This window comes from Pipistrellus hanaki (assembly GCF_964339955.1).
Source record: "Pipistrellus hanaki genome assembly, chromosome: 10".
In the NCBI taxonomy this organism is placed as follows: Eukaryota; Metazoa; Chordata; class Mammalia; order Chiroptera; family Vespertilionidae; genus Pipistrellus; species Pipistrellus hanaki.
The window spans coordinates 9,735,011-9,753,950 of NC_140512.1; the positions used below are offsets into that span (position 1 = coordinate 9,735,011).

An 18,940-nucleotide genomic window follows, 5' to 3' on the forward strand; every position below is an offset into this window, starting at 1 on the left:
GTTTTTTGCCTATCAAATTATGATGAGCTAAAGCCCACATTTTAATTTATTTATTCTTTTCTTTCTTTCTTTCTTTCTTCCTTTCTTTCTTTCTTTTTTCTGTTGAAGCCCATATTCCTGTCCACTGCCATAGAAGCATAAGTTTATGCGCTCTTTTTTGAGGAGACAGTTATATATATATAACCAAAATACCATTTTCAGATTCAAGAAATTTAACATTAATACAATCAATGATACCTAATATTGAAGTCCATTTTTAAATTTCCACATATGTCATAATAATGTCCTATAAACTGTGTGTGTGTTTTTTTTTGTTTTTTTTTGTTTTTTAATATATTTTATTGATTTTGTACAGAGAGGAAGGGAGAGAGATAGAGAGTCAGAAACATCGATGAGAGAGAGTCATCGATCAGCTGCCTCTTGCACACCCCCTACTGGGGATATGCCCGCAACCAAGGTACATGCCCTTGACCAGAATCGAACCTGGGACCTTTCAATCCCCAAGCCGACGCTCTATCCATTGAGCCAAACCGGTCCTGGCTAAACTGTGTGTTTTTAAAAATATATATATTTTATTGATTTTTTACAGAGAGGAAGAGAGAGGGATAGAAAGTTAGAAACATCAATGAGAGAGAATCATTGATCAGCTGCCTCTTGCACACCCTCTACTGGGGATGTGCCCACAACCAAGGTACATGCCCTTGACCGGAATCGAACCTGGGACTTTTCAGTTCCCAGGCCAATGCTCTATCCAATGAACCAAACTGGTTTCGGATAAACTGGTTTTGTTTTGTTTTTTTAATACATTTTATTGATTTTTCACAGAGAGGAAGGGAGAGGGATAGAGAGTTAGAAATATCAATGAGAGAGAAACATTGATCAGCTGCCTCTTGCATACCCCCCACTAGGGATGTGCCCGCAACTGAGGTACATGCCCTGGACCGGAATCGAACCTGGGACCCTTCAGTCCGCAGGCTGTCGCTCTATCCACTGAGCCAAACTGGTCAGGGCTGGTTGTTGTTTTTTAAAATCTGAGGACCAAAGTGGTGGTGTGTCTTCAGGGTACCACTTCAAGGGGCCCATAGCTGTACTATTATTATTTAAATCTTGATTGTTGAAAGTATTACATATGTTCCCTTTTTCCCCCATTGACCCCTTCTAGCCCACCCTCGCTCCCTCCCCAGGCCTTCACACACTATTGTCTGTGTCCATGGGTTATGCATATGTGTGCATACCAGGCCTTTGGTTGATCTCTTCCCACCCACCTCCTGTACGATTATTGATGATGTGAATTGTTTGATTAAGGTGGTGGTTACCAGATTTCTTCATAGTAAGGCACTTGGTTTTCCCTTTACAATTAATAGATTATCTGTGGGATGGTAAGTTGAATCTGTGTGAATATCCTGTTGCCCAGCAACCCTTCACAATAGTTTTAACGTCCGCTGGTAATTTTTACCTGGTGGTTTTCTAATTTTGTCATTAATTAACTATTATTCTTTTGTAAAGAAGAGTTTTCTTCTCTCTTTCCCCCTCTTTTTCTTTTTTTTTTTTCTTTTCTTTTTTTTTTTTTTTTTTTTTAAATATTATTGTGGACTCTGATTTTCTAATTGGATTGTCATTGAATCCATTTCAGGTTCTCTTTTATATTTCTCCAGTGAATAAACTGGTGGGTGCCCTGATGACCGTGTTATCCCTTTTTCCAGGTAAGAAGGTAAATAGTATCTACTCTTCCTGTTGGTTAGCTTGTGCTGGAACTTTCAGTGGTAAAGGTGTTCAAGGATAAACTCAGTAGGGTTAACATTCCTAGTTTAATATGACATTTTGTTTTGGCAGTAGTTTTTTTTTTTTTGTGTGTGTGTTGTCTGACATTTTCATTATTTTTTATTGGAATGTATGCAAGTGTAGCTTTTAACATTTTTATAGGAGAGTCCTGCTGCTTAGAATAGAATACACAACTCTTCCTCACTTCCTCCTCATTACAAACTAAGCTGTCCTCCCGTCTTTCCTGTTCCAGGCATGATCGAACATGGCCTCAGGGACTGTTCTCAGTACAAACCTCGGAAGAGTATGTCTGAAGATGCTGGGCTTCAGGAAAACAACCCCCCGGCAGATGATTTTGTTTCTGTGTCTGCTCCTAACATCACTTGTACCAACTCGGAAACTGCCAAGAAAACCCTGAAGGGAAACCACGATGGAGATGCTGCCATCGCAACGGAAGAACCTTTGTTCCCAGCAGAGAACAGCAGCAAAGGGCTGGGACCCAGTGAGGCCAGCCCGTATTTGAAACCTCCTTCTCGTCCATCTCCAGAGTCTTCAGAAAGTGACTGGGAGACCTTGGATCCCAGTATCTTAGAGGACCCTGCCCTGAAGGAAAGGGACCAGGTGGGGTCAGAACAGACAAACTCCTTTCCCAGGGAGTCGGTGCCCTCAGACAGCGCTCCGATTACTGTCCAACCTCAAGCCAACATGGGCCAGGTGGTCCTGCTCCCAGGGCTGATTTCCGGTTTGGAAGAGGACCAGTATGGCATGCCCCTGGCCATCTTCACAAAGGTAAAGTGTAACGTCCTTAGTCCTTAAAGGCTGACCGCGTCCTTTCGGAACTTAGCTTTTTGTGCTGCACGCGTTTTCAGATCGGAAAATTTTCCTTGAAAACTAAAACACGTCCCAAATGTGTACTGTGGTGGCATCTGTGACTATAGTAGAAAGACTATAAGGAATTCATTCAGGCGGTTTCAATTGGGAAGAATTTGGAATCTTAGTAAATATGAGGTCAGCCATCACTGAGTAGGGTCTGCTTGTAATCATTCAGGTTTATCTTCGAAAAAAAGATGAATTGAGAAACTCTAGACAGAGTTCTTTTAAAATATTTTTATTGATTTTAGAGAAGGAGAGAGAGTAAGAGAGAGAGAAACATCAATGATGAGAGAGAATCATTGATCGGCTGCCTCCTACATGCCCCCTACTAGGGATTCAGCCCACAACCCAGGCAAGTGCCCTTGACCAGAACCCTTCAGTCTATAGGCCAATGCTCTAGCCATTAAACTAAACCAGCTAGGGCTAGACAATCTTGATTACACTTAATGAATATATATCAAATACTACAATTCCAAAAGCTATAATCCTATAAGGAAAAACTGCATAGTGGCTAACTTAAACAGTACACCTCACAGATTTAGTGTTTTGGTTAACTTGCCCATAAAATTATGTTTTAATCTTTGTATGAAAAACCATTCAAAATATATTTGTAATTATTTATTTACTACTTCTTTTTGCAATTTTTAAAATAACTTAAACATGACATAGGGATTAATAAGAAAAAAACAAACAAATTAAAGGCACAGACAACAGTATGGTGGTTACTAGAGGGGAAGGAGGTGGGTAAGTGGAAGAGGGTAAAGGGGGATAAATGGTGATAGAAGGAGACTAGACTTTGAACACACAAGTCTATAGATGATGTATTATATAGAGTTGTGCACTTGAAACCTATGTCATTTTGTTAACCAATGTCACCCCAATAAATCCAATAAAAAATTTTAAAAGTTAAAAAAAAAAAAAAAAATATATATATATATATATATATATATGTATATTTATCCTATATAATAAAAGCCTAATATGCAAATTGTCCAAACTGCGGAACAACCAGCAGACCAGGGGGCAGATGCTCAATGCAGGAGCTGCCCCCAGCCTGCAGTCCCCAGGCCAGTCAAGGCAGGTTCGAGCAGGGCCCTCCCCGCCCCCCCACCAATCACCCTGCCAGTCACCCCACTGAGGGAGGCGACCAGCGGCAGGAAACAGGGCTAGCAAGCGGGCGGCACCAGGCCAGTCAAGGTGGGTGCCAACAGGAACCCCTCCCCCCTCCCCCCCCCCCCCCCCCCGATTGCCCTGCTGTTTGCCCCACAGATCGGCCCTGATAGCTGCCCAGACCTAGGACCCTACCTGTGCATGAATTTTCTGCACTGGGCCTCTAGTAAATATATAAAAGCCTGGCCTGCGGGGATCAGGCCAAAACTGGCAGTCTGACATCCCCTGAGTGGTCCTGGATTGCCAGGCAGGGGGACCCCACCACTGCACAAATCTGTGCACTGGGCCTCTAATATAATAATAATAAAAAGATTTTCTATGCTCTTCCACATCAATTTTAGGATCGCCTTAAGTTCCCACTCATCCAGGTTGTCATTTTGATAGAGATTACCTTTAAACGCTAGGTGAATTTTGGGGAGAACGGGCAGCCCTGCAATAAAGAGGTTTGGGTTGGTGAGTGAGCTTATCATCCCTGACCAGAGGCCAGATGAGGAGTGGCGGCTGGCCCTGATCGCTTGTAGCCCTTTCCAGGCGCAGGAGGGAGGGAAGGCGCACTGCGTTCCTGCTGCTCTTAGCGGATCAGCTCTCAGTGGTTCTACCAGGTCTGCCACGCTCAGCGGGTGTGTGTGGTGGGGGGCGGGGGTGGAGGGCTTGTTTTTTAATTATGGTAAAAAACATAACATTTACCTCTTCACCATTTTTAGTGCACGGTTCGTAGTGTTAAGTTATATTCACACGGTTGTGCTATAGATCTCCAGAGCTTTGTCATCTTGCAAAACTGAAAGTCTATGCCCACTAAGCACCAGCTCCCCATTCTCTCCTCCTCAGCCCCTGGCCACCCGCCTTCTTTCTGTTTCTATGCATTTGACTACTTTACCTTATGAGTGGAATCACAGAGAGTTTATCTTTTTGTGACTGCCTTCCTTTTAAGGCTGAATCATATTGCATTGTAAGTCTGTGTCACATGGTATTTATCTGCTTCTCCTTCAGTGGACTTTGGGTTGCTTCCATGCTTTGGCTCTTGTGAATAATGCTGCTGTGCACACGAGTATGCAAGTAACTTTTCATTTTTCTTTTTACCGTTATGTACTGCAGCTCCAAATGGAAGCTAAAGTACCCCAGGAAAATGGAAAACCGGGAGGTGGTGGGCTTGGCTATAGAGGCTGCTTTATGTGAAAGGACCCAAGTTCTTGCTGCCACTGTATGCTAAAGGCTGTTAAGAGATTGAGGCTCATTTGATCATCATTTAAAAAAAAAAAAAAAAAAAAAGGTAATGATAGCAAAATGTGAAAGCTGTTTTGAATTAGGCCCGTTGCAAGAACAGGGCTTCCTGCAGCCGGAGTGAAGCAGAGAAGGGAGCGAAGCCCACTGAGGCGGGCTTCCCTCCCGTCTCCGCTGCCTCCCTCCCTTCTCCGCACCTTCCAGTCCACAGGCTGACGCTCTATCCACTGAGCAAAACTGGTTTCGGCTTTCTTGTTTACTTTGAATATGTATTTTTAAGGGATGTATTTTTTCACATTCTTACAAAGCTTTGATCTATTGATTTTTTTAAAAACATGCTTTTGGCCAAGACCGGTTTGGCTCAGTGGTAGAGCGTCGGTCTGCGGACTGAAGGGCCCCGGGTTCGATTCCGGTCAGGGGCATGTGCCTTGGTTGCCGGCACATCCCCGGTGGGGGGTGTGCAGGAGGCAGCTGGTCGATATTTCTCTCTCATCTACGTTTCTGGCTCTCTATCCCTCTCCCTTCCTCTCTGTGAAAAATCAATAAAATATATTAAAAAAAAAAAAGAATTCCCTGCATTTAATAAATAAATAAATAAATAAATAACATGCTTTTGAGTTTTCATGGTTTTAGAGACTTAGCCAAGATTCCATTGTTGAGATAGACTTTTCTGCTCTTACAGCATAAATTATGAATGGAATACTAAGAACAATTAAATTCCTTTATCCCTGTTTTACAGTATAAATCTTTTGTAAGAATGGCTGTTCTGAGACTGCCTTTAGCAAGGATTCTCAGTTCTAGTTGGGGGAGTGAGCATTCTGTTTGAAAGTCCATTCACTATTACAATATTTATGTCTAGAAACAGGGAGCTGGGGTCGAGGGGAGTCTTGTTTTAAAATGCCTGAGGAGCCGAAATAGCTCAGTTGGGAGAGGGTTAGATTGAAGATCTAAAATGCCTGTCACACAGTAAAGCAACAAGCAGACTGTCAAATTACAGCGGGGAGGGGTGGGAGATTTGGGGGAGATAATAGATCAACCGAAGGACTTGTATACATGCATATAAGTACAACCAACAGACATAAAACTCTGGGGAGGGAGGATATGTTTGGGAGGAAGGAGGGGGGAAAAATCAATAAAATATATTAAAAAAAATTTAGTATAAGTGAATAAAAAAAATAAATAAAAATAAAATGCCCGTCGCATAAAGTGAAGTGTGAACCCCGAGCCCTGGCCAGCTCTCTGGTCTGTTTCTGCAGGAGGAGCAGGGGTCCTTTCCGCCTTCAGTCACAAGAGGGCGTGGGTTGAGAAACACCGTGCTGAGTATCTCTAATGCACAGACGTGGATTTCCTTTTGCTGCTGTTAGTTAGCATTTTATCAAGCAGAAGATGAGATTGTCAAGTCTAAGAATAAAACCAAGTTACTAGGCCCGTATTCCGACTTTTGGAAGCCTCTCCCACAGCAGGCAGTCCAGCAACCACCTGGGAGGCCCAGGGCGCATCCTAGCTGCGGGGCAGAACCCGCAGCAGCAAAAGGCACAGGAGGCTCCTGCCCTCCCAGTCTCGTCTGGTGACGTAAACAACACAGCTTCCCGGGAACGGTTCGGTGTTTTTAGAAAAGTGATGAGAAGTTTAAAAATAATCAAATAAAACTGTCACAGAACTTGAGATTGCAAACAACTCCAGGGTTTCCGCAAGCCCGCCTTCCTGCCTTCATTCACACAAATCGTGCCGCCTGTGGACAGTCCATCTCATCGTGGAATCTTTCGGCAGAGATCCCCTGTCCTCCTCCAGAGCATCAGTCCAGTGTCAACCCCTTCATCGTCAGGAGATACGCTGCTTTTTGTACACTTTCTGCCTGCTGTGGTTTGGCAATTCAGTTGTAATTTTTAGGGCAGTGAAATTTTCAAATACAATTCAAATGGAAGTTAACTAAATACTCAGGTACTGCCAACTATCATTTTTGCTTCCAGCATGTAGGAGCAAATATCTTGAAATATTTTTGCATAATTTTTAACAAAAAGACAGTAAAACAGGAAACTGAGTGCTGTGTGCTTCTCATACTAATGCATCAGAGGTTTTGTGTAGAGGCAGGTGTAAAATTTTACTAGACGAGCTAACAGCTTTCTGCTAAACAACATGCTTGTGAATGGGCTTCATATTTCGTTCCTAAATGAAAAAGTCCAGCTTGTTAGTTACTGTGGAGGCTTTTAAGTTGAACCGAGAATAAATGGAGGAAGACAGCCTTCATGTTAGATGACCTTGCCAAGGTCGGCCTTACCCTTAGCTCTCTGGGCGTGGAGAGGGAGGTGATTATTCCGTTGCTTTTCTAATATTCTGTGTTACTCTTGCGATTCCTAGGGATATCTGTGTTTGCCTTACATGGCATTGCAGCAGCATCACCTTCTCTCGGATGTCACCGTTCGGGGATTTGTTGCTGGAGCTACTAACATCCTTTTTCGGCAACAGAAGCACCTCAGTGATGCCATCGTGGAAGTAGGTTTATGTCTGAGTGTCCTCAGCTGCTGGGCCCTGGGATCCTTTCTGATTTGGAACGAGGAAGGCAGAGTCATCTACACTAATAAAAGAGAAAGATGCAAATTGGCACGTACCTTCGTGATGCCCACCGGCCAATCAGGAGTGGGTATGCAAATTAACCCAGCAAAGATTGAGGGTTAATTTGCATACACAGGCTCTAGCAGCGGGGGCAGGACACTTACGTCATTGCCATGGTGATGATGCAGTCGGTCCACACCGCCCCAGCTACTCCAGGCCTCTGGGCAGCGTGGGAAGGCGAAAAGGCAGCTCTGGCCGGAGCAAAGGCGCTGCCGGCAGCCGGGGGAAGGCAGGCCCATTCTTGCACGAATCTTCATGCATCGGGCCTCTAGTAACTAACAACGGTGCTAACTGCTCCCTGCGCCAGCCAGGCATTCTGAGCGCCACAGGTATATTAACTGATGTAATTTGCATGACAACCTATGTGGTACATACTGCTACTGTCCCTATTTGATACCTGTGGGGATCGAGCCTGCAGCCCCAGCATGTGCCCGGACCAGAATCCATCCGGGCCCTCCTGGTGCACAGATGGATGCTCCACCACCGAGCCACCCCGGCCAGGCCAGCGGTTGCCTTGGGACCGCGTGAGAGCCACACTGACTCGTGCCTGTGTGCCCCGCAGGTGGAAGAGGCGCTGATCCAGGTCCAGGACCCCGAGCTGAGGAAGCTGCTCAGCCCCACCACGGCCGACCTCAGGTTCGCCGACTACCTGGTGAAGCACGTGACCGAGAACCGCGACGACATCTTCCTGGACGGCACGGGCTGGGAGGGGGGCGACGAGTGGATCCGCGCGCAGTTCGCGGTCTACATCCACGCGCTGCTGGCCGCCACGCTGCAGCCAGGTGAGGGGCGGGCAGCCACTTCCCCACTCTGTCATATCCTAACGCCTGAACGATGTACGCAGTGCAATCCCACTGTAGCCAGGGGAGCAGGGAAACAGTCACTCCTCTGTGAAACCTGCCTCATTCCCCACGGGAACAAAAAGGTACAGAAAGACCTCGTGGAGCCCGGTAACGAGCTCTCGCACCACGGACACCCAGGCCATGGTCGACAGATTTTGCCGTCATTGTTGTTCAAAGCGTTGAGCTTTTGTTTTGTTCCCCTCGCCACCTTTATTTCTGCCTCTGCTTTTAAAAAAAATATATATTTTTTATTGGTTTTTTTTTACAGAGAGGAAGGGAAAAGGATAGAGAGTTAGAAACATCGATGAGAGAGAAACATCAATCCGCTGCTTCCTGCACACCCCCTCCTGGGGATGTGCCTGCAACCAAGGTACATGCCCCTGACCAGAATCGAACCTGGGACCCTTGAGTCCGCAGGCCAACGCTCTATCCACTGCTTTTGTTCTTAATTGTGAAATACACATAATCTAAAATGTCCTAGCCCAGCCATGTCTAAGGGTGTTCTAACATGGCATTACATACATTTACACTGTCATGTCAGCATGCTGTTTAAATCAGCCACCGGCCACCGCCACCCCCACCGCTGCCGCCTAAGTTCCCTCCTCGCAGAGTGTGTGCGGAGTTTCCACCCAGGTTCCTGCGTGCTCTACAGTGGAAAGGAAGCTTCGCAGCAAGTTTGTATTTGTTAGTGGGATGTTTTTAAACGTCTGCCTCTTAATTAAATTCCCAAGTACTCAGCACCTGAGACTCCCAAATCCAGGCCTGTAACCCAGGATCATGCAGGAATCTAGTAAGAAAACCCCAGTCCCCACCAATCATGTAGCTTCGTGAGTGATTCATTCACCTTTAAAAAAACATTCGCCCGGGGAGCTGCAAGAACGGACTGGCAGGAGCGAGCTTCCTTTTTTTAGGGGTGGGGGGAGGCACGTTATAATGTGCAGGGAACTGTGTTGAGCTCTTTACACCTACCTACCCCCGCATCACCCTCACAGCAGTCCTGGGCACATACCTTGTCATCCTCAACTCTACAGAGGAGCAGGCGAGGCACAGGAAGGTGATTTCAGCAGCTCGCTCACCCCTGGCAGGAGGCTGAGCTGGTATTACAGCCCCGTCGCCCGGCTCAGCCCCCGCTGTAAGGGGCCTGCAGCCCTGTGCCGTTTGGGGACTGTGTTCTGAAAAGAACTCCCCGCGCCGCCCATGGAACTGTGTGTACCTTTCCCTGCCTTCCCCAGCAGCAAACGTCACCTTTCACCCTCAGAGCAGGCAGCTTGCAATTAACTATGAAGCAATGGCCGCTGGAGTCCGTTCTCCAGCCCTTTTCCATTCCTCCAGGCAGCAGAAACGCCGGCACTGAAACTCCCCCACGATCCTGAGAAAGCCTAAACGTTTTAAACATTACGTACGCAAATGCCCTTGTTGTGTTAAGTATCCTGACAGCAAAACGCATGGAAACTCTGGAGTGAGTTTCACCAGATAGCGAGACAGAGCCCAAAGAAGAGAAAATCGTGCCTAAAAGAACCAATTCGTGTTCTTAGGAACAGTGACGTGACAGTGTGCCCAGATAATAGATGCCCTGCTTGCCTCCTCCCTGTGTAAGCATCGGAACATTGGCTCACCGGCCGGCCTGTCCTTTGTTTAATAAACACTGTGCCTCCTGACCTTGGGTAGGAGAGCAGGACCATCTTGGCGTTGTAAGGAGCCTCGGACAAGCTCTGGGCCCGCCCCCTTTTCCAGTTAGGGAAATGACATTCTCCCTCCAGGACTAAGCGACTTGCCAAAGACCACACAGCCCCTGCACAGGACGTTTGGAGCTAGACCTAACTTCCTGGCATCTGGTAGACCCCCAGGGAGCCCGGGGGGGGGGAGGGGGGTGTTAGGGGGTGGAACTATTCCTTTACCTTTTTTGGTTGTTCATCTTCTCACCCCTGACCGGCTACAGGCAGCTCAGCTTTCGCACGTTTACTTGACAGATAACGAAAAGGTGCTCGCGGACTACGGGACAGCCTTCGTGATGGCGTGGAAGAACACTCACAACTACAGGGTCTGGAACAGCAACCGGCACCCGGCACTCGCGGAAATCAATCCGAAGTAAGCACCTTCTCCAAGACTCAGAGGTAGAGCACAGAGCGGTTCCTTCATTGCCCAGTACAAAGGAAACCCTATCCCACCTGGCCAGTTTGCTCATTGGTTACAGCATTGGCCCAAGCTCTGAAGGGTTCAGTTTCTGGTCAGGGGCATGTATCTTGGTTGCAGACTCCATCCCTGGCCCCAGCCCTGTGCACATGCAGGAGGCAACCAACCGATGTGTCTCTCTCTCACAGTCAGTCAGTCAGTTGATCGCTATGAGCTCACTGACCATGGGGGACAGATGCTCAGCACACAGGATCGGGCTCCCTCCTGTCTGGATCAGGCCTGCAGGGATTGGGCCAAAACCAGCTATCCGACATCCCCCGAAGGGTCTTGGATTGCAAGAGAGTGCAGGGCAGGCCGAGGGACTCCACCGGTGCACAAATCCATGCACCAGGCCTCTAGTGTATATATATATATTTATTGATTTCAGATAGGAAGGGAGAGGGGGAAAGAGATAAAAACATCAGTGATGAGAATCATTGAACGGCTGCCTCCTACACATCCCCTATTGGGGATTGAGCCCATAACCCGGGCATGTGCCCTTGACCATAATCAAACAGAGGACCCTTCAATCCTCAGGCCAATGCTCTACCCACTGAGCAAACCGGCTAGGGTGCTGAGAGCTTTTTAAAAAATGTTAATGCCTGGGCCCCACACCAACCAAATAAATCAACATCGCTAACACAACCCTCCCACCCCCAGCCTAGAAAAAACACCTATTTCCTCTGGAGGGAATAGGCTCAGAGGCTCCCCTCACTGCAGGCAGGGAGCTGGGGTCCACGCCCCCCGGGTGTTACGCTCAGAGCGTCTCCCCTGTGAGGCTCCCTGATGCTCCCTGGGGTGACTGCTCTGTGGCTTTCCCGCCAGGACCCTCAGGTTCAAACCGGAACTTTGTTTTACAGCCACCCTTTCCAGGGCCAGTACTCGGTGTCCGACATGAGGCTACGGTTCTCACAGTGAGTATTTCGAGCAGAACACCAGGACGGCTCTGCCGTCTGAGCCTGTGCCATGTGTGCCGTGGCTAATTGGGAATTGTTTTCTGCACTCGGTAGACTTGGGCTCCAAATAGTAACCAAACACACGCCTGGCAGCCCGCAGCTCAGCAGTGGGTGCGTCTCAGAGCGAAAACACTGCTGTCTCCCGGAGACTGGTGTGAGCAAAGCGCCGGGTTTGCCATTTTTATCCGGAAGTAACTCTGGCAAGTCCTGTCGGGAGAGTTAGTCATTCATCTGCATGCTGTTTCTTTTTAGCATTTCACTGAAAACGCACATGCTCCATTAAATTAATTGATGGATAACAATGACTTAGTTTCTTTTCTCAATAATACTCATTTGGGGGATGGTGATAGAGTGACGTGTGTGTGTGAGAGAGGAGGTTGATTTAAGTTGTGTGTAACACGTCTTTTCTTCTCTCAGTTCTGTTCAAAACAGTGAACGTGGCAAGAAAATTGGAAACGTCATGGTCTCCACCAGCCGGAATGTGGTCCAGACGGGAAAAGCCGTTGGTAAGGCACCCTTTGGCCAGGAACAGGCTGCGATGATAACTCACCGCTGTGCTCTCAGGATGTTGTTGATAAAAATATAAAGTTGTAGAGGTCTGAGTATCACATAATAATACAAATAATTTCCATAGTCAAATACAGCGGTTTGTTTGTTGTTGGGTTTTTGTTTTTTAATTTTGGTCTTATTTGTTTAAAAAAATGTCACGGCACCAGATAATATCAGAGGTAAGCAAATTTTGCCACATCTGATGGGGAGTGACAGGTTTTCTGATGAGTTCACTCTTCTGCTACCAGGATGCAAGCGTCAGTGGAGTTTCCCTCCAGCTCTGCCCATCGTCCTTTATAAAGAGTAGAGAGGGACATCACTACAGACCTTACAAAAATTAAAGGACTTTTGTGAAGAACTTTATGCCAATTTTTTGACAACTTAGATGAAATATACAAATTCTTTTGGAAGACTCAATTGAAATAGTCTTTATCGATCAGTGAAATAAGAAATAGAAAATCTGGCCCTAACCAGTTTGGCTCAGTGGATAGAGCATCGGCCTGGGGACTGAACAGTCCCAGGTTCGATTCCAATCAAGGTCACATGTCCTGGTTGTGGGCTCCATCCATGATTCTCTCTCATCGTTGATATTTTCGTCTCTTCTCCTTTCTTCTCTGAAATTAATAAAAATATATTTTAAAAAGAAAATCTGGCCAGGACCGGTTTGGCTCAGTGGATAGAGCGTCGGCTTGGGGACTGAAGGGTCACGGGTTCGATTCCGGTCAAGGGCATGTACCTTGGTTGCGGGCAGATCCCCAGTAGGGGGTGTGCAAGAGGCAGCTGATCGATGACTCTCTCTCATCGATGTTTCTAACTCTCTATCTCTCTCCCTTCCTCTCTGTACAAAATCAATAAAATATATTTAAAAAAAAAAAAAAAAAAGAAAAAGAAAATCTGACTAGTCCTATTGCCTTTTAAATAAATGGAATTAATATTAAAAAACTTGCTGCAAGGTTTTTAATTTAATTCAGGCCCACATGGCTTTACCTACAATTCTCCTCAAACATTTGAGGAATTATATTGACTTTCTACAAACTCTTTCGAGAAGTGGTGGATGAGGCAATACCCTTTGGTCCACAGGCCAACACACTGTCCACTGAGCCAAACCAGCTAGGGCAGCAAGGGATTATTTTGAAACTAGAAATTTAAATGGCATGCTGGTCATCGTTAGCATATTGATGCGTTACTGTGAACTGACATTTATTCATCAGCATCGGTCCTTCTTTCAGGGCCTCTTAACGGAAGTGAAGACGCTTTTCCTTTTGTTTCTCCCTCCTTCCCATCCAGGCCAGTCGGTGGGAGGAGCTCTTTCCAGTGCAAAGACAGCCATGTCCTCCTGGCTTTCCACCTTCACCGGCTCCGCCCCGCAGAGCCTCCCGGAGCCGCCCGGGAAGCCCTGAGCAGGCCCAGCGGCGGCTGGCGCTCCCCCAGTTGGAAGGGTCCCCTGTCTGTGAGCTGCTCCCAGGCTGTTCTCCATCAGCCACAGGCCCACGGCGGGGACCACACGTCGCACTGTTTACATGGATGGTCGCGGTCGCCCTCTGTCTGAGTGAATGTCACAGGATGCCGGAAAGATGCAACCGCAGCCACAGCAGGGATGGCTCTCCAGGCTGGGGCTTGAATCGACTGCTTTCATTTCAGTCTGAGCCTGATGCACACACGCCGGGCCCCTGCTAACGGTATCTCCCGTTCTGACCGTGTACACTTGTTTACTTTTGGAAAGGTTTTACGTATGTACATTTTGTTCTGTTTCGCTATTTGAATAGTTGGATGATCATTGTAATTTATTAGTGTTAAAATTGTTGTAATAGTATTTTAATTTCTCTTAACGTTGGCCCTAAAATATGCTTATAAAGTTAAGGGCCTGTACTGCCCAGTCCTTGGTTCTTATTATTTTTGCTGAGTTCTATGATGATAGTTTTCTACCGACAAACTATCAACCCGCTTCCTCCCGGAAAGGTGAGAGCACGGGCGTGGGTTCCGAGGATGCTTGTCGGCTCCTGTGTGCTGTGTTCTTGCCCAGCCCGAACCCTGGCGCCGAGGCCCAAGGCGTGCCGTGTGCGTTCCTTCTCTTCCAATCGTCCGGGCAGCTGTGCGGAGGAGCAGCCGCAGGACGGGCCCCACAGGGTTGGAGCAGCTGAACACGAATCCGTATTTAGGGCAAGACTTTGGAAAACCTAGGTGTTCGTTCTGCTGACTCTAGTCATGTTGTAACCTCTTTCAAGCATTTTTTACCCCGAGGTGTGTGCCTTCTGTTCCTTCTTTCAAACAGTTCTCCATTGGGTGTTTACAGACCTGACGCTTTTTCCTTAGTCTTATTCTTCGTAAGCTTTTCGAAGCTTTCCTACTTGGCTTTCCTACTTCCCCTGGTGGAAAATCCTGGAATCGAGCCCATCTAAAGAGAATTTTTAAAGGGAAAGCAAGATGATCTGTAAATAGTAAATAGAAATCTCAACTTAGCTCACATTGAGGAAAGCAAGAAGCAGGACAAGAAAACCATGGCCGTGACATCAGTCCTGCTTCATACAAGGACACCTGGTTTCATTTCAGATATGTGCACGTGTGTGCCGCGTGCCGCAGAGTTTTACACACCTGGACTTCATGTCTGCCATGCTCAGCTCTCGTTTGCTTTCCGTGGGGACATGGGATGGGTGTTCTCAGGGAGTACGTACAGGAAACAGACTGCTTTTTCAATAACAAAGGATACTTGGAAAATACGTAGTGAGCATAACCTACATATGATACAAATATAAAGAGTATTGGGAAAAGGAGGGGGCCTAATGAAGGACGGCACTTACCCCTTAGGAAAGGTTTATGCCGTGGAAGTCCTCCTAGGGCGTGTGAAATGGTCAAAGGACATAATCCGAATGTCCCTAAATTTTCCAGTTTGTGTTTCAACACGAGTTCAGCAAGTCTAAAAACATCTTTCCATTTGACGTGGGGTGATGAACACACAATGCAGGTGATGGATTGTAGAGTTGTACACTTGAAACCTATAGGATTTTATTAACCAATGTCACCCCAGTAGATGCAATACAAATTTTAAAAATAAAGTGTTTCATTAAAAAAAAAAATTCAGTGATGATAATTTAAAGGGCTTATTGTGAAAACTCCATTAATTCCACTTCTGCTAGGAAAGTTTACCTTCTCAGGAAATAGCACTTGAAGAGAAGTAAAACCAACCAACCCTTAACAGGAACTTCAATCAGCTATGAAGAATCCCTCCTCACGTCACATCTTGTTTCACGAGGCCGCACCATTGGTTGGAGAGACAGGGTATTAGTGAGGCTTTTTCCCTCCCCAAGGCTGGAAACTCACCGGGAGGAGCCTCGTAGCTGCAGACTCATCCTCACTCTGTATGGTTTGTGTGACTGGGCTCAATCCCCACCTCTCGCTCTTCAAAAGCGGCCAGCCACCTTTGGGATCCCACTGGAATAAAGATAGCCACACGGAGTCTACCTTTGCTCCAGTACCACGTGCTCCCCATTTAACATCCACCTTCAGTGAACTTTCTGTTAATGTTTCCAGTTAAGAGTTCAGAGTGGCCATTTCACGAGCTTCCAACATAAAATGAGTTTTGCAGAGGATAGAACTGTTGTAGAAACGGTCAAAAGACGGTCCTCTTTCCTTCGGGTTCTCAGGGCACGGGGGTTTTCAGGGAGGCCGTACGCTGTGGGCAGGGCCTGGGGCAGGCAGCACGGCTGACGGCAGGGAGCCTGGCCACTCGTCCGTGCTTAGGGCTCGAGCTGCAGGCTCCGGCCAGAAGCAGTGACCTCCCTTCGGCCACCGGCTCTGTGAGCCATAGGGGCCGACCCCAGGCCGCCTTCCGGACCTGTCGCCGGGAAGGGTGTGTGGGTTGTCCGCGCTTGCTCTGGTCCTTTTGTGTCTTAAGAACCGAGGATGTGTGAGGAGGCCCGAGGGAACTCGGCCAGCCAGGCCGCTGCCAGGTGTGCCAGCACACAGGCCACATCTGTAGGTTGGTGGTGGCCTCACTGTCTGTCTAGGTGACTGCGTAGTGGTGTTCGGGGCAAGTCCCTGGCATGCTCTGATTCCTGCGAGGCACTGTGATGGCAGTGACATAGGCAGGGAAAATAGGTTAAAGCGACTGTGTCTCGGACTAGGTGAGCAGGGAACGTTGCATGGAAGGCTTAGAGTTACTTGGCATTTGCATTCGGTTCTTAATAACGAGTATGAATAGTCTGTTTCCAAATCCATTAGTGATCTGTCAGCCCACACGCCTTAAACCAATCCCCATCTCCTTTTTGCTTTAAGAAGCATGGCAGCTGTCAAGCTGGTGTGGCTCAGTGGTTGAGCGGAGACCTGTAAACCAGGAGGTCACTGTTGCATTCCAGTCGGGGCACATGCCCAGGTTGCCAGCTAGATCCCCAGTAGGGAGCGTGCGGGAGGCAGCCAATCAGTGAATCTCTCATCATTGATGTTTCTCTCCCTCTCTGAAGTCAATTAAAATATATTTTAAAAAAGAAACATGGCAGCAACATCCTCGGGCAGCAAACCAGACTGTATGGCGTGATTTCCACCACCTTACCTTGCTTTCCGAGTTCTCTATTAAGCATTGAACTTTTTTTTTTTGAGAATAATTGAGTTTGTGGAAAGGCTAGGAGGAAAGCAAATTAGGAAGAGAGAGGAGAAGTGAGAAGTCTTTGCAAGGCTGAGGAGCAAGGTACTAAAACATCTGAATGGAAGTATTTTGAGAGCAGTGTTTCCTACCCTAAAGGTTATAAGAATTCTTTTATAGAGAAGTTAACACCTTAACCTGCTGGTGATGGGTTTAAAAGGAAGCTGTAGGGTTATCTTCCTGGCAGGCAGGTTGTGTGTTGGTTTTGTGTTTTGTGGAAGTTCCAGCCAGTGGTCCTGTTCTGTCCTGGCGGGGTGATGCATGGGGGGTGAGGGCGGGGAGAGAACCTCAGCTCTGTTCGAGGCCAGCGGATGATCCCCAACCTCATGCCTCGCTTCAGCAGTGTGGGAAAGCGGCCTGTGCAGACGGTAGCTGCTACATGGTGCCTGCTATTTTATCGGGGGCTTGGTCAGGACTTGGAATGGCATCCACATGTGAATGTTTCCATACCCCGCTGCTTTGGCCGGAGGCGGCTCTGCGTGCATGGCCTTTCCCCCAGTTCTGTGGCCGCCTTTCCCTTTCCGTGGGACAGAGACCGCAAGCCCGGTTTCTGGAAGGCGGTGGCCATGCCCTGGAGTGCAAGGTGCCGCTGGCAGGTTTCTCACCACAAGTCTCTGAACTTCCCGAACATTGCGACTGTCTTTTCATCATTTCCAGCATTCCATGCATAGCTGTCCAGGACAAGGGAAAGGGATGTAGATTTTTGTTCTTTCCATGTAAATAGCTCTGTACAGGTGACTTCCCGCTTTCATACGGAGACGAAACGAGGTCCCTTGTATTGTAACTCCAAACTTAAAAGGTTGTGCACGTATAAGGGGTTGAATATATTTTGTAAAACTAATGCATTTGTATTTCTGTGCTGTTCTACAGTTTACCTTTTTACTTCTATTAATTAAAGATATAGAGACTATATATTTAAATCACATAAATGGGACACAATTTAGGGGGTTTTCCAATCTTATTTTTCATCCGCTTCTCACACACACAGTATGCTGCTCAAACTTTGTGTGTGTGTGTGTGTGTGTGTGTGTGTGTGTGTGTGTGTAACAGGAACATTTGAACATTTCAGTCAGGTACTGAGCCAGAGAAGGTAACTCAAGTTTTTAGAAAGCTTCTGTGCTTAGAACATACTTTGTTTGCTTGAAACATGAATGACTTGTAGCTGGAAAAATAGGATTAAGATTTACCTGTTTCAGGGCATTCAGTCATGGGCTCCTACATGTAGGAAGCTTTTGATGAACAAGTTGGTAAAGAGTCAGATGCTCACAAAAATAGTTTCAAGATTTGAGAGTCCAGGCTTCCCACAAACCCTTTCTAGGGAAGTTTAGCTTAGAAATCTTAGAAAGTTTTCCAAGGAGGTTTAGCTGTGGCACGTGTTTGATCCAAAAGGTAGCTTTTTCTCTTCACTCTAGTAAGATTTATCATTTGTAGCACTTCTTTGTTTCTATTGTCATTTATTTAAAAATAAATGTTAAAAATTATAAATCGCATCTAATCATACTGAATTGTAAACTCCCTACTGTATCTTTATTTTAAAGAAAAATGAGAATAAAATGATCCAATTTGTCCTGCATACAGTCGTGCTGACCTGTCTTTCGAGAAGTCCCCTTCCCGTGGCGGGTGAGGGGGGCTCTGGCCTGCTTCCCCATTGGACAGCAGCGCCAGCTTCCGGAGGAGGCAGCATACGAATGGCCCAGGGACCCGAGGCTGATCCCAGCGCCCTGTGCACATTTCTCAGGTATACACATGGGACTATGAACACCCTCCCACCAGCATGGCCTCAGAAAGCCATTGTTCCATATGGTCTCCAAAGCTTTGGTATCACCAGGAATTTTTTTTTTTTTTTTTTTTTTTTTTTTAGTTGATTTTTCCAGAGAGGAAGAGAGGGATAGAGAGTTAGAAATATCAATGAGAGAGAGACATCGATCAGCTGCCTCTTGCAAATCCCGCTACTGGGGATGTGCCCGCAACCAAGGTACATGCCCTTGACCAGAATCAAACCTGGAACCACTGAGTCCGCAGGCCAACGTTCTATCCACTGAGCAAAACCAGCTAGAGCTATTTTTCATTCTTTATATTAACCACGAAATCAAATGAATTTCTAGCAGATGTGCAAGCTATGGAGGATCACAATACAATGAACACTT

The 18,940-nt window shown here is 46.8% G+C and overlaps 1 protein-coding gene across 2 annotated transcripts in view; it reads left to right on the plus strand.

Annotated features, from left to right (window-relative positions):
• AVL9 (AVL9 cell migration associated) overlaps positions 1-18,366 on the plus strand; it is a 35,669-nt gene extending 17,303 nt beyond the window's left edge. For both annotated transcript variants that reach the window (XM_084896480.1, XM_084896481.1), the window contains 8 exons: positions 1,634-1,703; positions 2,015-2,550; positions 7,384-7,518; positions 8,201-8,420; positions 10,451-10,568; positions 11,513-11,566; positions 12,026-12,114; positions 13,445-18,366. In XM_084896480.1, the coding sequence (XP_084752606.1) occupies positions 1,634-1,703; positions 2,015-2,550; positions 7,384-7,518; positions 8,201-8,420; positions 10,451-10,568; positions 11,513-11,566; positions 12,026-12,114; positions 13,445-13,557 (1,335 nt within the window). In that variant the 3' untranslated portion in view covers positions 13,558-18,366. The remainder of the gene's footprint in view (positions 1-1,633; positions 1,704-2,014; positions 2,551-7,383; positions 7,519-8,200; positions 8,421-10,450; positions 10,569-11,512; positions 11,567-12,025; positions 12,115-13,444) is intronic.
• Positions 18,367-18,940: the final 574 nt, after the last annotated feature.